The 15,444-nt window shown below is 37.1% G+C and overlaps 1 protein-coding gene across 8 annotated transcripts in view; it reads left to right on the plus strand.

The window, feature by feature from the left end:
• PDE3A (phosphodiesterase 3A) overlaps nt 1-15,444 on the plus strand; it is an 842,956-nt gene that overhangs the window by 802,908 nt on the left and 24,604 nt on the right. For all 8 annotated transcript variants that reach the window (XM_060024385.1, XM_060024386.1, XM_060024388.1 and 5 more), the window contains 4 exons: nt 2,598-2,817; nt 6,090-6,175; nt 9,117-9,271; nt 11,163-11,300. In XM_060024385.1, the coding sequence (XP_059880368.1) occupies nt 2,598-2,817; nt 6,090-6,175; nt 9,117-9,271; nt 11,163-11,300 (599 nt within the window). The remainder of the gene's footprint in view (nt 1-2,597; nt 2,818-6,089; nt 6,176-9,116; nt 9,272-11,162; nt 11,301-15,444) is intronic.

Here is a 15,444-nt window from a genome sequence, read left to right on the forward strand (position 1 = left end):
CTAGCAAACAAAATCCAACAGCACATTAAAAGGATCATACACCATGATCAAGTGGGGTTTATCCCAGGAATGCAAGGATTCTTCAGTATACGCAAATCAATCAATGTGATAAAGCATGTTAACAAATCGAAGGAGAAAAACCATATGATCATCTCAACAGATGCAAAAAAAGCTTTTGACAAAATTCAACACCCATTTATGATAAAAGCCCTCCAGAAAGTAGGCATAGAGGGAACTTTCCTCAACATAATAAAGATCACATGTGACAAACCCACAGCCAACATCATTCTCAATGGTGAAAATCTGAAACCATTTCTCCTAAGATCAGGAACAAGACAAGGTTGTCCACTCTCACCACTGTTATTCAACATAGTTTTGGAAGTTTAAGCCACAGCAATCAGAGAAGAAAGAGAAGCAAAAGGAATCCAAATCAGAAAAGAAGAAGTAAAGCTGTCACTGTTTGCAGATGACATGATACTAAACATAGAGAATCCTAAAGATGCTACCGGAAAACTACTAGAACTAATCAATGAATTTGGTACAGTAGCAGGATACAAAATTAATGCACAGAAATCTCTGGCATTCCTATACACTAATGATGAAAAATCTGAAAGAGAAATTAAGGAAACACTCTCATTTACCATTGCAACAAAAAGAATAAAATACCTAGCAATAAACCTACCTAAGGAGATAAAAGACCTGTATGCAGAAAACTATAAGATACTGATGAAAGAAATTAAAGATGATACCAACAGATGGAGAGATATACCATGTTCTTGGATTGGAAGAATCAATATTGTGAAAATGACTCTACTACCCAAAGCAATCTACAGATTCAATGCAATCCCTATCAAACTACCACAGGCATTTTTCACAGAACTAGAACAAAAAATTTCACAATTTGTATGGAAACACAAAAGACCCCAAATAGCCAAAGCAATCTTGAGAATGAAAAACAGAGCTGGAGGAATCAGGCTCCATGACTTCAGACTATACTACAAAGCTACAGTAAGGTACTGGAACAAAAACAGAAATATAGATCAATGGAACAGGATAGAGAGCCCAGAGATAAACCCACACACACATGGTCACCTTATCTTTGATAAAGGAGGCAAGAATATACAATGGAGAAAAGACAGCCTTTTCAATAAGTGGTGCTGGGAAAACTGGATAGCCACATGGAAAAGAATGAAATTATAACACTCCCTAACACCATACACAAAAATAAACAGAAAATGGATTAAAGACCTAAACGTAAGGCCACACACTATAAAACTCTTAGAGGAAAACATAGGCAGAACACTCTATCACATAAATCATAGCAAGATCCTTTTTGACTCACCTCCTGGAGAAATGGAAATAAAAGCAAAAATAAACAAATGGGACCTAATGAAACTTAAAAGCTTTTGCACAGCAAAGGAAGCCATAAACAAGACAAAAAGACAACCCTCAGAATGGGAGAAAATATTTGCAAATGAAACAACTGACAAAGGATTAATCTCCAAAATTTACAAACAGCTCACACAGCTCAATATCAAAAAAACAAACAACCTAATCCAAAAATGGGCAGAAGACCTAAAGAGACATTTCTCCAAAGAAGAGATACAGATTGCCAACAAACACATGAAAGGATGCTCAACATCCCTAATCATTAGATAAATGCAAACAAAACTACAATTAGGTATCACCTCACACCAGTAAGAATGGCCATCATCAAAAAATCTACAAACAGTAAATGCTGGAGAGGGTGTGGAGAAAAGGGAACCCTCTTGCACTGTTGGTGGGAATGTAAATTGATACAGCCACTATGGGGAACAGTATGGAAGTTTCTTAAAAAACTAAAAATAGAACTGTCCTATAAACCAGAAATCCCAGTACTGGGCATATACCCTGAGAAAACCATAATTCAAAAAGAGTCATGTACCACAGTGTTCATTGCAGCTCTGTTTACAGTAGCCAGAACATGGAAGCAACCTAAGTGTCCATCGAAGGATGAATGGATAAAAAAGATGTGGCACATATATACAATGGAATATTACTCAGCCATAAAAGTAAACGAAATTGAGTTATTTGTAGTGAGGTGGATGGACCTAGAGTCTGTCTTTCAGAGTGAAGAAAGTGAGAAAGAGAAAAACAAATACTGCATGCTAACGCATATATATGGAATCTAAAAAAAAAATTGGTTCTGAAGAACCTAGGGGCAGGACAGGAATAAAGACGCAGACGTAGAGAATGGACTTGAGGGGAGGGGGAAGAGTTAGCTGGGGCGAAGTGAGAGAGTGGCATGGACTTATATATACTACCAAATGTAAAATAGATAGCTAGTGGGAAGCAGCTGCATCGTATGGGAAGATCAGCTCGGTGCTCTGTGACCACCTAGAGGGGTGGGATAGGGAGGGTGAGAGGGAGGGAGACGCAAGAGGGAGGGGATATGGGGATATATGTATACATATAACTGATTAACTTTGTTATACAGCAGAAAATAACACAACATTGTAAAGCAATTATACTCCAATAAAGATGTTTAAAAAAAAAAGTTGCAATTTTGACTTTCAAAGACATTTATTTAGGACTTAATAACTCTCTTTCTTTCTTAGGTTCCCTAGTGAAAATTTCACCTCTTTCCTCACCCTCTTCCTCACCTCTCCATGGGACCCCTGCCAGCAGCCCAGTCAGCAAAATTTCTGCAGTGCAGTTTCCAGAATCTGCCGATGGAACTGGCAAACCAGGCCTAAGTTCTCACAGGGCCGTAACTTACACTCAAAGTGCCCCTGACCTTTCTCCTCAGATCCTGACTCCACCTGTTATATGTAGCAGGTAAGGAATTCATATTGTTAGCTGGAGTTTAATAATAAAACTAATACTGGTTTTCCTCTTAGGAACACTCACCACCAGTCCACACACCTCTGTGTAGGTTGCCCAAAGCAGTTGACAGGAAAGTACAAATAATGTGATTTGTGTTGAATAGACTGGCAGAGAAACTTTTCAGTGCTTTTCCATTAACAGAAATTTGCGAGTCCATATAGTCCATACAGCTAATCTTTGGAGATGATACAAAATAATGTTGTTTTGTCTGCTTGCGGATGGAGGATGCATAAAACATATAATTAAAAACTCATATCAAGTCATTTGGTATAATTTGATATTTTGTTGGGATATTTTTTACTTGTTCTCCAGGGAGGATTTTATATTGATTTTAAAGGTACTTCTTTTTACCTTAAGTTTGCAATTCCCATTTTAACGCTTTAAAAATATGCAGGTAACACATGGCACATTATGGCTGGACTCAAATGGATCTCTGAATACATTGAAGCAATTGCTTGCGCTGCTCCGTCCTATTGAAACTGAATGACAGAGTATTGTCTCTTACAGGGGATAAGAAAAAAGAGCCTAGCGTGATAAGACTATTTTGCCCACACGGTCACTAAGAAATAAATACCTCCTCTTACTGATTAACGTATTATTGTCCTTCAGTAATAGCTTTATCTTGAATAACTGATCTTAAAGCATTACAATCTTTTTTTTAAGTAGAGAAGAGTTGAGTGTTTTAAAACTAAGTTATAGTCGTGAGAGTGCCTTGAATAAAATGATATTTTTCCCCCTAAGGTTAATGAGGATAACTGAATAAATTAGTTACATGTTAGTCTTCTAATATCAAATGTTGGGTCACAGACCCAGGCTTGATCAATGAATTCAGATTTAAGCCTCACAAATTTCATTTTCTGATCGTTTGTTCAGAAATTCTATGTTAAATGATTATTTCTTCTTATAATCTTTATTTTTCCTTCCTTTCTCTTTACAAATAGTTTCAAAGGGAAAATCACTTATGTTTGTTTGGCCAGGACCAGAGTGAAAAGTTATTCCACCATCCAAAAGTTATTCTGCTGCCTTCTCTATAATAGCATTTTTAATGAAATAATTTCTGCGGGATGTTAATCCCATCTTTTATCCGCCCCCCCAAAAAAAGTATGCTCTGTGGTAAAACAGGCCTATCATATTTTCCTCTTAGTGATTCACAACACACCTCACTTTATTTAAAGCTCTGAGAAGTCCTGCAAAAGGAAAACCTCTTGAGTTTTGTTTCATCTGGCGATTTCTGACTTTATTTGACCACAGAACGAATTTCTTTAGGTTAACACCCAATAATTGCCCCTAGAGCTAGTGTTTGGTGGAACACCCTCAAGAAACACTTTTTTTGTGGTGTGCCTCCCGAGCCAAGATGAAGCCTCAGGGAGTCACCGGCATCAAGGACATCTGCTTCCAGCACTTTGTTTCTAGGGAGATGCTCCCGCTGTGAGCTCCAGACTTGTGAGAAATAACTCGCCTAAAAAAAGAACAGAGAGGTTCAGAAAAGATATACCGCTCACTTAGCTTTTCTCACCACAGTCTATTTTTTTGTATTCTTAGCAGGAAGAATGTAATAGGATTTTTATAAAAGAGGTTTTGGAGAAAAACAAGGGAATTTCATTGTCTACTTGTTCAGTAATGTTTATAAATCCAGTAGTGTGTGTTTTATTTGTTTGGGCTTTATAAATCTATAATTCAAACCATGTTTTATTACTGCCTTCAAGGCAGCCACCCATGTAGGCACAGAGAGCTCCAGAAACACATGACTAATTATTATGGTTTCCCCCACTGAACTTGAAGGATTTGGCGTTGAATCCCAGTCTCTTGGCTGCTGTAATGTCTATGCAACAAGCTGGTTTTTTGGCAAAAGAGGTAGTCTATTTGAACTACTCATTTAAACGTTCCTTTTAAGTATTATCTTGCAGAGAAAAATCTTCAAACTAATAAACTCTACTTTTACCAAGTTTCATCCAAACATGTAAGCCCATCATTTACAACTATGGGCTTTTGCCTTGGGTTCTGTCATTTTCTCTTGAGTCCCTAAATCAGGCCGATAGGATTTCATAATTAGAAATATTTTGTGTGTGATGTTTCCTGCTTACATTCAAGGCTTGAAAAATAAATTTGCTTTGGATGAAAATGCTCTAACCGGGGAATGCTTCTCTCTACTACACATATAAACACAATTCAGGGGGAAAAGGTGATGAGATATTTAATATATTAACTTATAACATATCACTCTTCTCTTTTCCTTTTACAGTGAGTAACCTGTGGCTGAATAAAAAATAAACAAAAACTCTCTGAGACCCTTTCTAATATTAGGCAGAACAAAAGAACCCAGAAGCGAAAAACAGAATTAAAATCTAATCATAAAGTCTCTAAATAAGATAAGTGAGAGAGGAAACTTGCCAGGCCATTCGTGGGGTTACTTTGTAATTTATTAAACAGTCAAAACTGTTGAGAAAGCAAAAGTATCCTACATCCTCCAGCCTCCTCTGTTAAAGAACCCTGCCCACTTCTCTAGTACCTTCATTTTTCTCCATTACCCACAGGGCACTCCCTTGGCCTGTTTTTCTCAACTAGCAACCTTTGTGGTCAGTTTTACATCCACTCTTCATCAAAATGTATGTCTATTTTATTCATTTCCTTAGAGCCTTAACGGGGGAACTGATCAATCTGAAAAAATAATTTTTATTTTGTGGCAAAAATAAAATTAATCTACCATTATTCTATTTTCATGTATGCAATCTATTCTTAAAGGGCTCTTTGGACATAAAATCTCATAAGCCATAGAAATAAATCTAATAATGAGGCTTTTAAGCAGACACAAAGGCATTCCATTGGGAAAGATATTTTTGACCAAATACACATCGGCACCTCCAAAATCACTACTGTAAATAGGTAGCAGACTATTCCAGGATTCTCTAAATAATGTAAAACAAAATATTGCCAGTAGTTTCACCTCAGGTATGGTCTAGACCACGGAGGAGCAGGAGAGGTGAACAGAGTTTTTGATCCTTTGTATTGACACAGCACACTCTCCTCCCCACACACACACACACAAAAAACCAGCATCCTACATATCAACATCCATGTATAAAACAAAATGATTTCTTTCCATCAAACGAATAAGTAGAATATAGAAATATTTGATTATTGTTACTTATCTAAACGTATGCATACATGGTGTGTCTACGATTTTCTGAAAAGGACCTACTTACAGCTGTTCCATTATTTCTCAGCTGTGGCAGACCATATTCCCAAGGGACTCCTGCTGATGGGCCCCTGGAGAGAAGTGGGGCAGCCATTCGGACACCAAACAGAACTGGTAATTCTTTATTGGATTCTGTTCCTCAAATTGGAAATTGCTTTACTTGATTTTTTTTCTGATCAAAAAGGTAACATATGTTTTTGATTTTTTAGATTACAAATTTAAAAAGACAATGAAGAAAATCAAAATCGTCCATAATCCTACTACCTAGAGTTAATCATAGGTTAAATTTTGATGCAAAGCTGTCCAAAATGTTTCTATACATCTACACACAAATGACTATATTTTTGAAATGATAGGCCTTTTTATATAATGTATAGAACTCTACAGAAATGTTATTTTATCTTGGACATTGGAGGGTCATCTATTTTAGGGTGCTCTGTGGAGATCTCCATTGCACACCCTGAGAAATGACCCTGCTTAGATCACTGTAAACTTAGGGAAGAAAACTTACTTTTTCCTTGAGGCAGTATTACACAGAGGTTCAGAAAAATAGGCATTGGAGCCTGGTTTATATCCTGATTCAACTTCTGACTCACCTGTAATCTCTGTTTCTCGGTTCCTTCATCTGTAGAATGGAGATAAAAACGGTACCTACCAAACAGGATTATTGTGAGAATTAAATTACTAAAGCACATAAAGCACTTATTATAGTATCTGTGTCACTGTAAGTAGTGTTTGCTGCCATAATTACTGTAATAATTATTATTTTATTTTTATTGATGCAATCCTCGGGACTTGCTATCAAAATCAAGTTTGCTGAAAGTTTGCAAGGTAGAAAAAAATGGCTTTCATGAACTTTAGACTTTAGGATAATAGAGTGACCTAAGAATGTTTCTTAATTATCTGCTCCAGAATTTCTAGATAGGTACTCAATAAATATTAATTATTTGCCCACGAGAATGGTGTGCTGTGGCAATGGACAAAGGTCCAGGGACATAGGCAAGGAAAAATCAAAAAGAGAGTTCTGTGTTCTGAGAGTTACCTGATATTGTAGACTTATCTGATATTGTAGCTCTCTGAAGTGAGGATATTCCCTTCTCTATGTCCCTCATCTCTCACTCTATTGATGCTGATAGAATAAGGGGAGTGTTTCCTTATCACCTTTGGTCTCCTGCAGAGCTGTGGCCTTTGAGTGTGCTTCTTCATTTGGCTGCAAATTCTGGGATTGAAACTTGTCAGTTACACTTTCAGACTGTGTCTGATTCTAACCTAGAAAGCTGTTGCATGAGAAAGATGGGAGAAAGATGGGTCCTTGGAAACGTCCTACAAAATACTCCTGATTGGAACAGGCTACATAACAAAAGCCATTATTCACCAGCAATATGAGGACATATGACAGACCTAGACTATCCAAAGCAATCTTGAAGAAGGAGAACAAAGTTAGAGGATATATGTCTCCTGACTTCAAGACTTAAACCACAGGAATGGACAAAGGGTAGTGCTGGCTTAAGTGTAGTGCTGGCAAATAGAATCAAATGGAACAGAATAGAAAGCCCCACATTAGACCCACACCTACACAGTCATTGAACTTTCAACCAAGATCCAATTTTTCAATCTAGTAGGGCTGGAAAAAAAATGAATCTCACTCCCTACTTCACACCATATGAAACATTATTCTGAGATAGAGCACAGACCTAACTGTAAAAGCTAAAGCAATAAAACTTCTGAAAAAAAACACAGGCAGGTATCTTTGTGAGTTAGGGAAAGGCAAAGATTTTGTAGGCCATGGAAAGCAATAAACAGGAGAGAAAAAAAAGCTAGGCTTCATCAGGAGTATAGGAACTTGGGTCAGACTTCATGAGTTCAATTCTGGTGACAGAATTTACCAGCTCTATGCTCCTGGGCAATTTACTTAGCCTTTCTGTGCCTCAGTTTCCTATCTGCAGAGTGAGGATAATAGTAACACAATGAAACCTGCCTCAGAGGAGTCAATGTGTTAGTACAAATAAAGTGCTTTCCGTAGTATCTGGCACATAGCAAGCACTCCATAAACTTCATTCAGGCACTTTATTCAGCTAGAGAAGCTTCCTGAGGCCTTTACCCCGGAAGCATGTTCTTCAGACACTTGATATTACCTGACTGATCCTTTGGTTAGCACAGTTTAGTGCTGAGTGCAGTGGAAGATACGTGGAGAGACGGAAGAGAGCACAGATCTCTAGGAATCGAGATTGGATACGTAGGACCCGCCATGCTCTTTAGCACATGCCGTGGCTGGTATGTTCTACAGACCACTTTGTTCTTGGGTGTCAACTCAATTTCTCCCACCCATGTGCCCATTCTAGAGGTAAGGTTCTAGTTAGCTACTAGGTGGTTTAGTGTGTTGGGGCATGGATAAAGGAAAAAGAAATATAGAGTCCTAGGATTTTATATGATACACATGAAGTCATTTACAAAACAGAAACAGACTCACAGATATAGAACACAAACTTATGGTTACCAAAGGGGGAACCATAAGTTACCAAAGTGGGGAGGGATAAATTAGGAGTTCAGGATTAGCAGATATACACTACTATATATAAGATGGATAAACAACAAGGTTTTACTGTATAGCACGGGGAACTATATTCAATATCCTGTAATAAACCATAATGGAAAAGAATTGAAAAAGAAAATGTCTACACGTCTAACCAAATCACTTTGCTGTACACCAGAAACTAACGCAGCATTGTAAATCAACTATACTTCAATTAAAAAAAAGGTGTAACTTGAAAGTCAAAGGATTTTTAAAAGGTCGGAACTGCTGATCTGAGCATTATTATTGAGGAATTCTTGAATGTCCTATAAATCACAGATCATAACGCCATCTCTTTTACAGGGTTTAAAAAATGTGTGCTTTGTCCCGCCCTATAATCCTATATTCTTGGTGTGTAAGCTCATGAAAGCAGTATTTCCGTAAACACTATATCGATCATGTGCATTTTAGGAATATTCACTTAAATGGGACCCCCTTTTTCCTTTGCAACTTTCATAATAGGCTGTTCTCTTTTAACTGCAGATGACACCACTCAAGTTACCTCTGATTATGAAACCAATAACAACAGTGATAGCAGTGATATTGTACAGAACGAAGATGAGACTGAATGCCCCAGAGAGCCTCTGAGGAAGACATCACCTTGCAGCACCTATACTCCTGAGGCCATGATATTCCTGGTAGCCCCCCATCACTTAACTCATTCATTTACTTGAGAAATTGGTTTCTATGACAGGAATTGGCTTAGAAATAGATCCCTGAATCATTAGGTTTGAAGATGTGTGTCACTTGGGTTATACATGTATTATAGCCCTCCGTATATGGATCAACACAATTTTTCTCTATCCAAGTCTTACTGGTATCTTAACGGTCCTATTATTTAGTGACTAAGAACAGAAGTATTCATCTCCACAACTGATTACAGATATTTCCTAACCCAATCTAAAAATGTAAATGTGCATAGGAAAATGAATTATTTCAATCAGTAAAATAATATTTTATAAATATCAAGCAATCAAAATGAAATATATTAGTTATCGTAGGGCTTCTGTTAGTTCTTCTCTAGTACCTCCTTGATTTAGAAAGTGAGCCAATATTTATTTTCCTTGTTAAATTAAACCAGGTTTACATTGACACTTGCTACCCATTAAAACACCTTTTAATGATGATGTATTTTGTGTGTTTAAAAAGATCCACTTAAAGAGGATAAAAGCATACATTTGAGTCTGGTTAGTTTGGAGGAGGCAGCAATGGTAGAAAATAGTTGACTGTCATGTGATTATCAATTGCTGCTCTTATCGTTTTTCTTTTACCTGATTTACCATTTATACTTTTAAATCAAAGAGATTGTCAGATAAAATAACGTATATGGGGCTTTCCTGGTGGCGCAGTGGTTGAGAGTCCGCCTGCCGATGCAGGGGACACGGGTTCGTGCCCCAGTCCGGGAAGGTCCCACATGCCGCAGAGCGGCTGGGCCCGTGAGCCATGGCCGCTGAGCCTGCGCGTCCGGAGCCTGTGCTCCGCAACGGGAGAGGCCACAACAGTGAAAGGCCCGCGTACCGAAAAAATAAATAAATAGATAAATAAAATAACGTATATGTCTCCTTATCCTCATTATTTTCTATTTTTTTGGTAAATAAACTCTTAAGAATGTCTTCATTTGGGACCAGTTATAAAAATGTTTTCTCATATATACAGTGTGTGCTTTTTGGAAACCATGGATCACATGAATTAAATTAAAATCCCTGAAAATTGTAGTAATTGTAACTCTACAGGATTAATGCTGATTTTGAAGCAGTAATATGAATTGGACCAATTAGAGTAGGGGTGATTTACTCCCCCTCCACACTCGTGTTTCTTTTTATTTATTTATTTATTTATTTTTGCTGTGTTGCGTCTTCATTTCTGTGCCAGGGCTTTCCCTAGTGGCGAGCGGGGCCACTCTTCATTGCGCGCGGGCCTCTCACTATCGTGGCCTCTCTCGTTGCGGAGCACAGGCTCCAGATGCGCAGGCTCAGTAGTTGTGGCTCATAGGCCTAGTTGCTCCACGGCATGTGGGATCATCCCAGACCAGGGATCGAACCCGTGTTCCCTGCATTAGCAGGCAGATTCTCAACCACTGCGCCACCAGAGAAGCCCCTCATGTTTCTTTTGAGAGTTCAATATAAGCCAGGAATCCTCAGAAAAACTTACGTAAAAATATAGAGCTAAGTTTGCATACAATTTCAGTGTTCTGAAGTACTTGAATCTTTATTTAAGAACTCCACAGAAGACTAAAAAGCAGTTATGTTAATTTATGAAAGAAACATCTAATTTTTCCATAGTGTGTATGAACCAGGAATAGGCAGGCACTTAATAATGTAAAATTCATGGTCTGAAACAGCATTAAGACCTTTTCTCCTTACCTTGGGGGTCGATGTTTTGATTTTTTTTTTTTTTGAAGACCACTCATTCACCCTAAAGTCATTTATTTCAAGTAACCTCCATTGCTGAATTGAATTTACCAAAGAAGGAGCAAATTGCTTTGTAGAAAAACTGCACACTGTTAAAATATTGTTATCTTCATTACAGGACAAACCAATTCTTGCTCCTGAACCTCTTGTCATGGATAACTTGGACTCAATTATGGAGCAGCTAAATACTTGGAATTTTCCAATATTTGATTTGGTGGAGAAAATAGGAAGAAAATGTGGCCGTATTCTTAGTCAGGTAAGAAATGCATTCATACTTATGACTATAAATGTAAAAAAAAATTCCTTGTTTGTTTAAATCTCTGTACATACTTAACATCAGTGGTGAATATTAGGTGGAGAAAGGAAATTTCAGTACCCAACACTCTGTAGATTCCTTGCTGGTGGGATAACAAAAAAAATTAGAACTTCAAGTGAGTAGAATATCATGTTCTGCAATTAAAATATTATGTATTTTCTAAGACAAAATGGAGGGGGCAGGGATACACAAGCAAGATAGAGAAGTGATCTAAATTCATAGAATTCAGCAAAAGAAAAGCTGACCCAAGCCCTCACAAGAAGAAAGCTGCCAACTTATAAACACTAATTTATTGTCTGTGATTATTTCCAATGACTATTTTTTTTTAACTTTTGAATAGTATAGTGCTTACGCCTTATCAAAAATAAGATATTATGCAGTAGTGTGTTTCCTCCAGTGCTGTGAGAAACACATTAGAGTTCTTTGTATTTTAATATGGAAAACACCTTTAGGTATCACAAGAAATATAGAATACGAACTATTACTGCATAACGAGCCTTTTTTTCCCTTAAGCTCAGCTACTTTCAAGGTTTCCCAAATAAAGAAACGTTTTGTTTCTCTGAAGGAGAAAGAAAACATACAGAAATTAAGAATTTGAACATGTTTGTTCTCAATAAATAAAACGAAACAAAATGGATTTGCTCTATTATTGAGCCCCTATCAAAACTCTTAATTAATGGAGATGATGGAATAATATTTATCAGCTTATCTTAAAATATTTTAGGTGAGTTCTTACAGATTGAAGAAATATCACAGCAAATATACTAAAGACTATCAGGTTTGTTAATATCAGATTTAGGTGAGAATTCAGGACCCACATTTACTGGAGCCTCTAACCCTTCCCTGCAAAACACTAGAAAAGAAATCACTTGTTGGACTGATTTCTACTCCATGCAGTGAAGACAGGCTTTCTTCAGACCTCGGAGCAAGTATGAGTGTAGAACTTTGGGGTGAGGGTTCCTGATCCGTGAAGGTTTGAAGGAAGAAGATAGAGCGGGCTTTTCCCTTGCTCTTCAGTTCCTCAAACATGAAGTGCTAGGCTAGTCTCCAAGAAGAAAGATGTGTCCCTGCCTTAAAGGAACTCCCATTCCAACAGGGAAATTAGATACGTGTCAAAATAATGACTTGCTACCTACAGAAGAAGTATGCTCAAATGACAGATGGCTTGTGAAGCGCAAAATAATTACAGTTTCCATAACACGCGGTTGTTGCCTCTACTGGACTCTGTTCTCACCATGAACACGTTGAGAACCAGAGTGGCAGCCCTTGCACTTTGACTAAGAGATACTACCCCTTTCTTTTTTTTGTGAAAACATTTTTTTTATTAATGTAACATTGGTTTATGATATTATACAAGTTTCACGTGCACATTGTATTTCTTCTTCAGTAGATCCTACCATGTGCTCACCACCAAAAATGTAGCTTCCATCTGTCACCGCACAGTTGACCCCCTTTACCTTTTTGTCCTCTCCCATCACTACTCTGTTCTCTATGTCGACATGTTTGTTTTTTTGTGGTTTGTTCATTCATTTTGTTTGTTTGTGATATTCCACATACACGTAAAATCATTTTACGGTATTTGTCTTTCTCTTTCTGACTTATTTCACTTGGCAAACTATCCTCAAGGTCCACGCATGTTTTTGAAAATTAATAGTCCCAGTTTTCTTCTCTTTCTTTCTCCTCAGTGCTGAGCAGCACCTTCAGCATCTTTTATGCTCGCTGATCTTGAGGGCATGTTTAAGGGTAGCTGTTTTATCCAGTCCACCTCTGCCTCATGCCTTGGGGCTTTTCCAGGGAGGTTTTGTATCCTACTCTCTGAAACTCATTGCATACCAGAACTCTGAGGGAGTGATTTCACCTGGAAATATGCCTGTAATGGTGCCACAAGGAGATGTGGCAGTGGGCCAGGAAGTCTTCTTTCTCTTCTACTGGAGAGTGTGTTCCCTGGGATGGAGAGAAAAATCTCACATTGTTTTGTATTTGATGTATGTGTCACAGACTTCCCAAAACTTTACAACTTAATCTTCAGAGTAACTTGGATGCAGGTATTTCTTTAAATCTCTAGTTGATAGAAGAAAAAACTGAGACTTAAAATATACTGTTCATCTAAAGTCATATTGGACACAGGATTTGATATATCTGTATATCGGAAGTCCAGGCTTTTTACCTTCATTTCAAATCCTTTTCAGCCCCTCATAAAATGCATTTATTTATTATATTTGCAAACTCTCAGAATGGAGAGTCTGAGAAAGTAGAAAGTGGTTATTATAGCAGTTGGTTTTACAGAACAAGTGACTGTACCAAGTAACATTGCAGGTACCTAACCCCCTTGGAGTTCTGTGAATGGGGATGGTGGGGCGGGAGGGTGCAACTTAACCAGTTTTGCCACAAAATGTTTTCTAAAAGTTGTGAATACAAGTAGACAATAGAAAGATTAGATATAATTAACAATTAGATTTTTGTATCTTTTTTCCCAGTTATCTTTCAAAACTAAATACATAACTGTATGGTCCTTACTATGTCACTGTTTATTTTTCCAAAATACAAAACACTGAACTTTGAGAAAAGACAACTTTATTTGCCTTGCTGTGGGTTTTTTTTCTTTGATTTGAGTTTATAAACACAAAAAACATGAAATTTTCACTGTGTAAAGGCATATTTTTTTGCACTTTAGTGAGACTTCAGGACAGCTGAAATGAATTAACTTCAACATTCCAAGAAATCACCTTTTGGCTGAGACTACACAGAAAAAGTCTCACTTCAAAAGACTTTTAAAGAGACATATGTGCAATGGAAATGTTTTCTCAGCCTTAACATACTGCCTACGTTTTTGATGATTATCATGTTTATTTTAACAAATTTAAAAGGACATCATTCAGATTTTGGAAGAGTATTTACCTTTTTTGGTTACCAGTATTTACCCAGTTAACAGTGACTTTCCTTTACTCACGAGTTTGGATCAGTGGCCGTTGATTTTTAACAGCTTCTTGGTGAAAATTCTCCTATTTTAAAATCATACTCTAAAATATCTTGTCTTAATTTTTCAATTCATCTTTCAGATGTTTTAAGAGAATAATAGGAAACTTTAGTCATTTGCAATCCTAACAGTATTGCTTTTCAAATAATGGTGGTAGAATTTGGAGCAGTTAAGAGCACACCGCTTGAATTCTGGTCTGATAATGTGTCAACTGTGTGATCTTTTACAAGTCATTCGACTTCTCTGTGCCTTAGTGTCTTCTGATTTCAAATGTTAGTAATTAACAGTATCTATCTCATAAGATGCTCTTTGGATGAATTAATATAAATAATTAATATATGTAAACTGCTTAGAGCAGGCATCACACATATTAAATGCCATATATATATATACACACACACATATATATGTCAACAGCTGCAGCTGCTGTTATTGTTATAAATAATTTTTATTGAAGTAACATGCATAGTTAAATCCACTGGGTATTTACAAACAAGAACTCAAATATAGTTTAAAGCAATAGTATGCAGAAGATAACTAAAAGAAGAATAGCTTGAAATATGACAGAAACCACAAACTTAACTTTCTGTTACATTTTTAAAGAGAGGAGGTGGAGATTTTATGTAACACAGAAAAAAGGGAAAAATTAAATATACTTGCCATTCAGAGTGAAAAAAGCACATATACTATACGTACTCTGTTCCCAATGGGCAGCCACAGTGCTCCTTTTAGAACTTAAGTTAAATAAATTAAGACACTTCCCTGCTCCAATCTCTTCAAAGGCCCCATACTTCTCTCAGTGTAAAAGTCCTCATAATGATCAATCTGGCTGTCAAACAGCAAGATCGCAACCCACACAGTACCACTCTACAGTTACTAACTTAAATTTTACTCCTGTCTTCATTCACTCTGTTTTAGCCATGTTGGTCTTCTTGCTGTTTCTTGAGTATAGCAAACATACCTCGGGGCTTTTGCTCTGTCTTTTTCCTCTGCTTAGAAAACTCTTTCCTCAGATATCCCTGTACCTCACTCTGCATCTCCTTCAATTATTTGCTCAAAGTCACCTGAATGTGCCTCTTCTAACCACCATATTTAAAACAGCAATTG

The sequence above is a fragment of the Delphinus delphis genome, chromosome 11, assembly GCF_949987515.2.
Source record: "Delphinus delphis chromosome 11, mDelDel1.2, whole genome shotgun sequence".
NCBI lineage: Eukaryota > Metazoa > Chordata > Mammalia > Artiodactyla > Delphinidae > Delphinus > Delphinus delphis.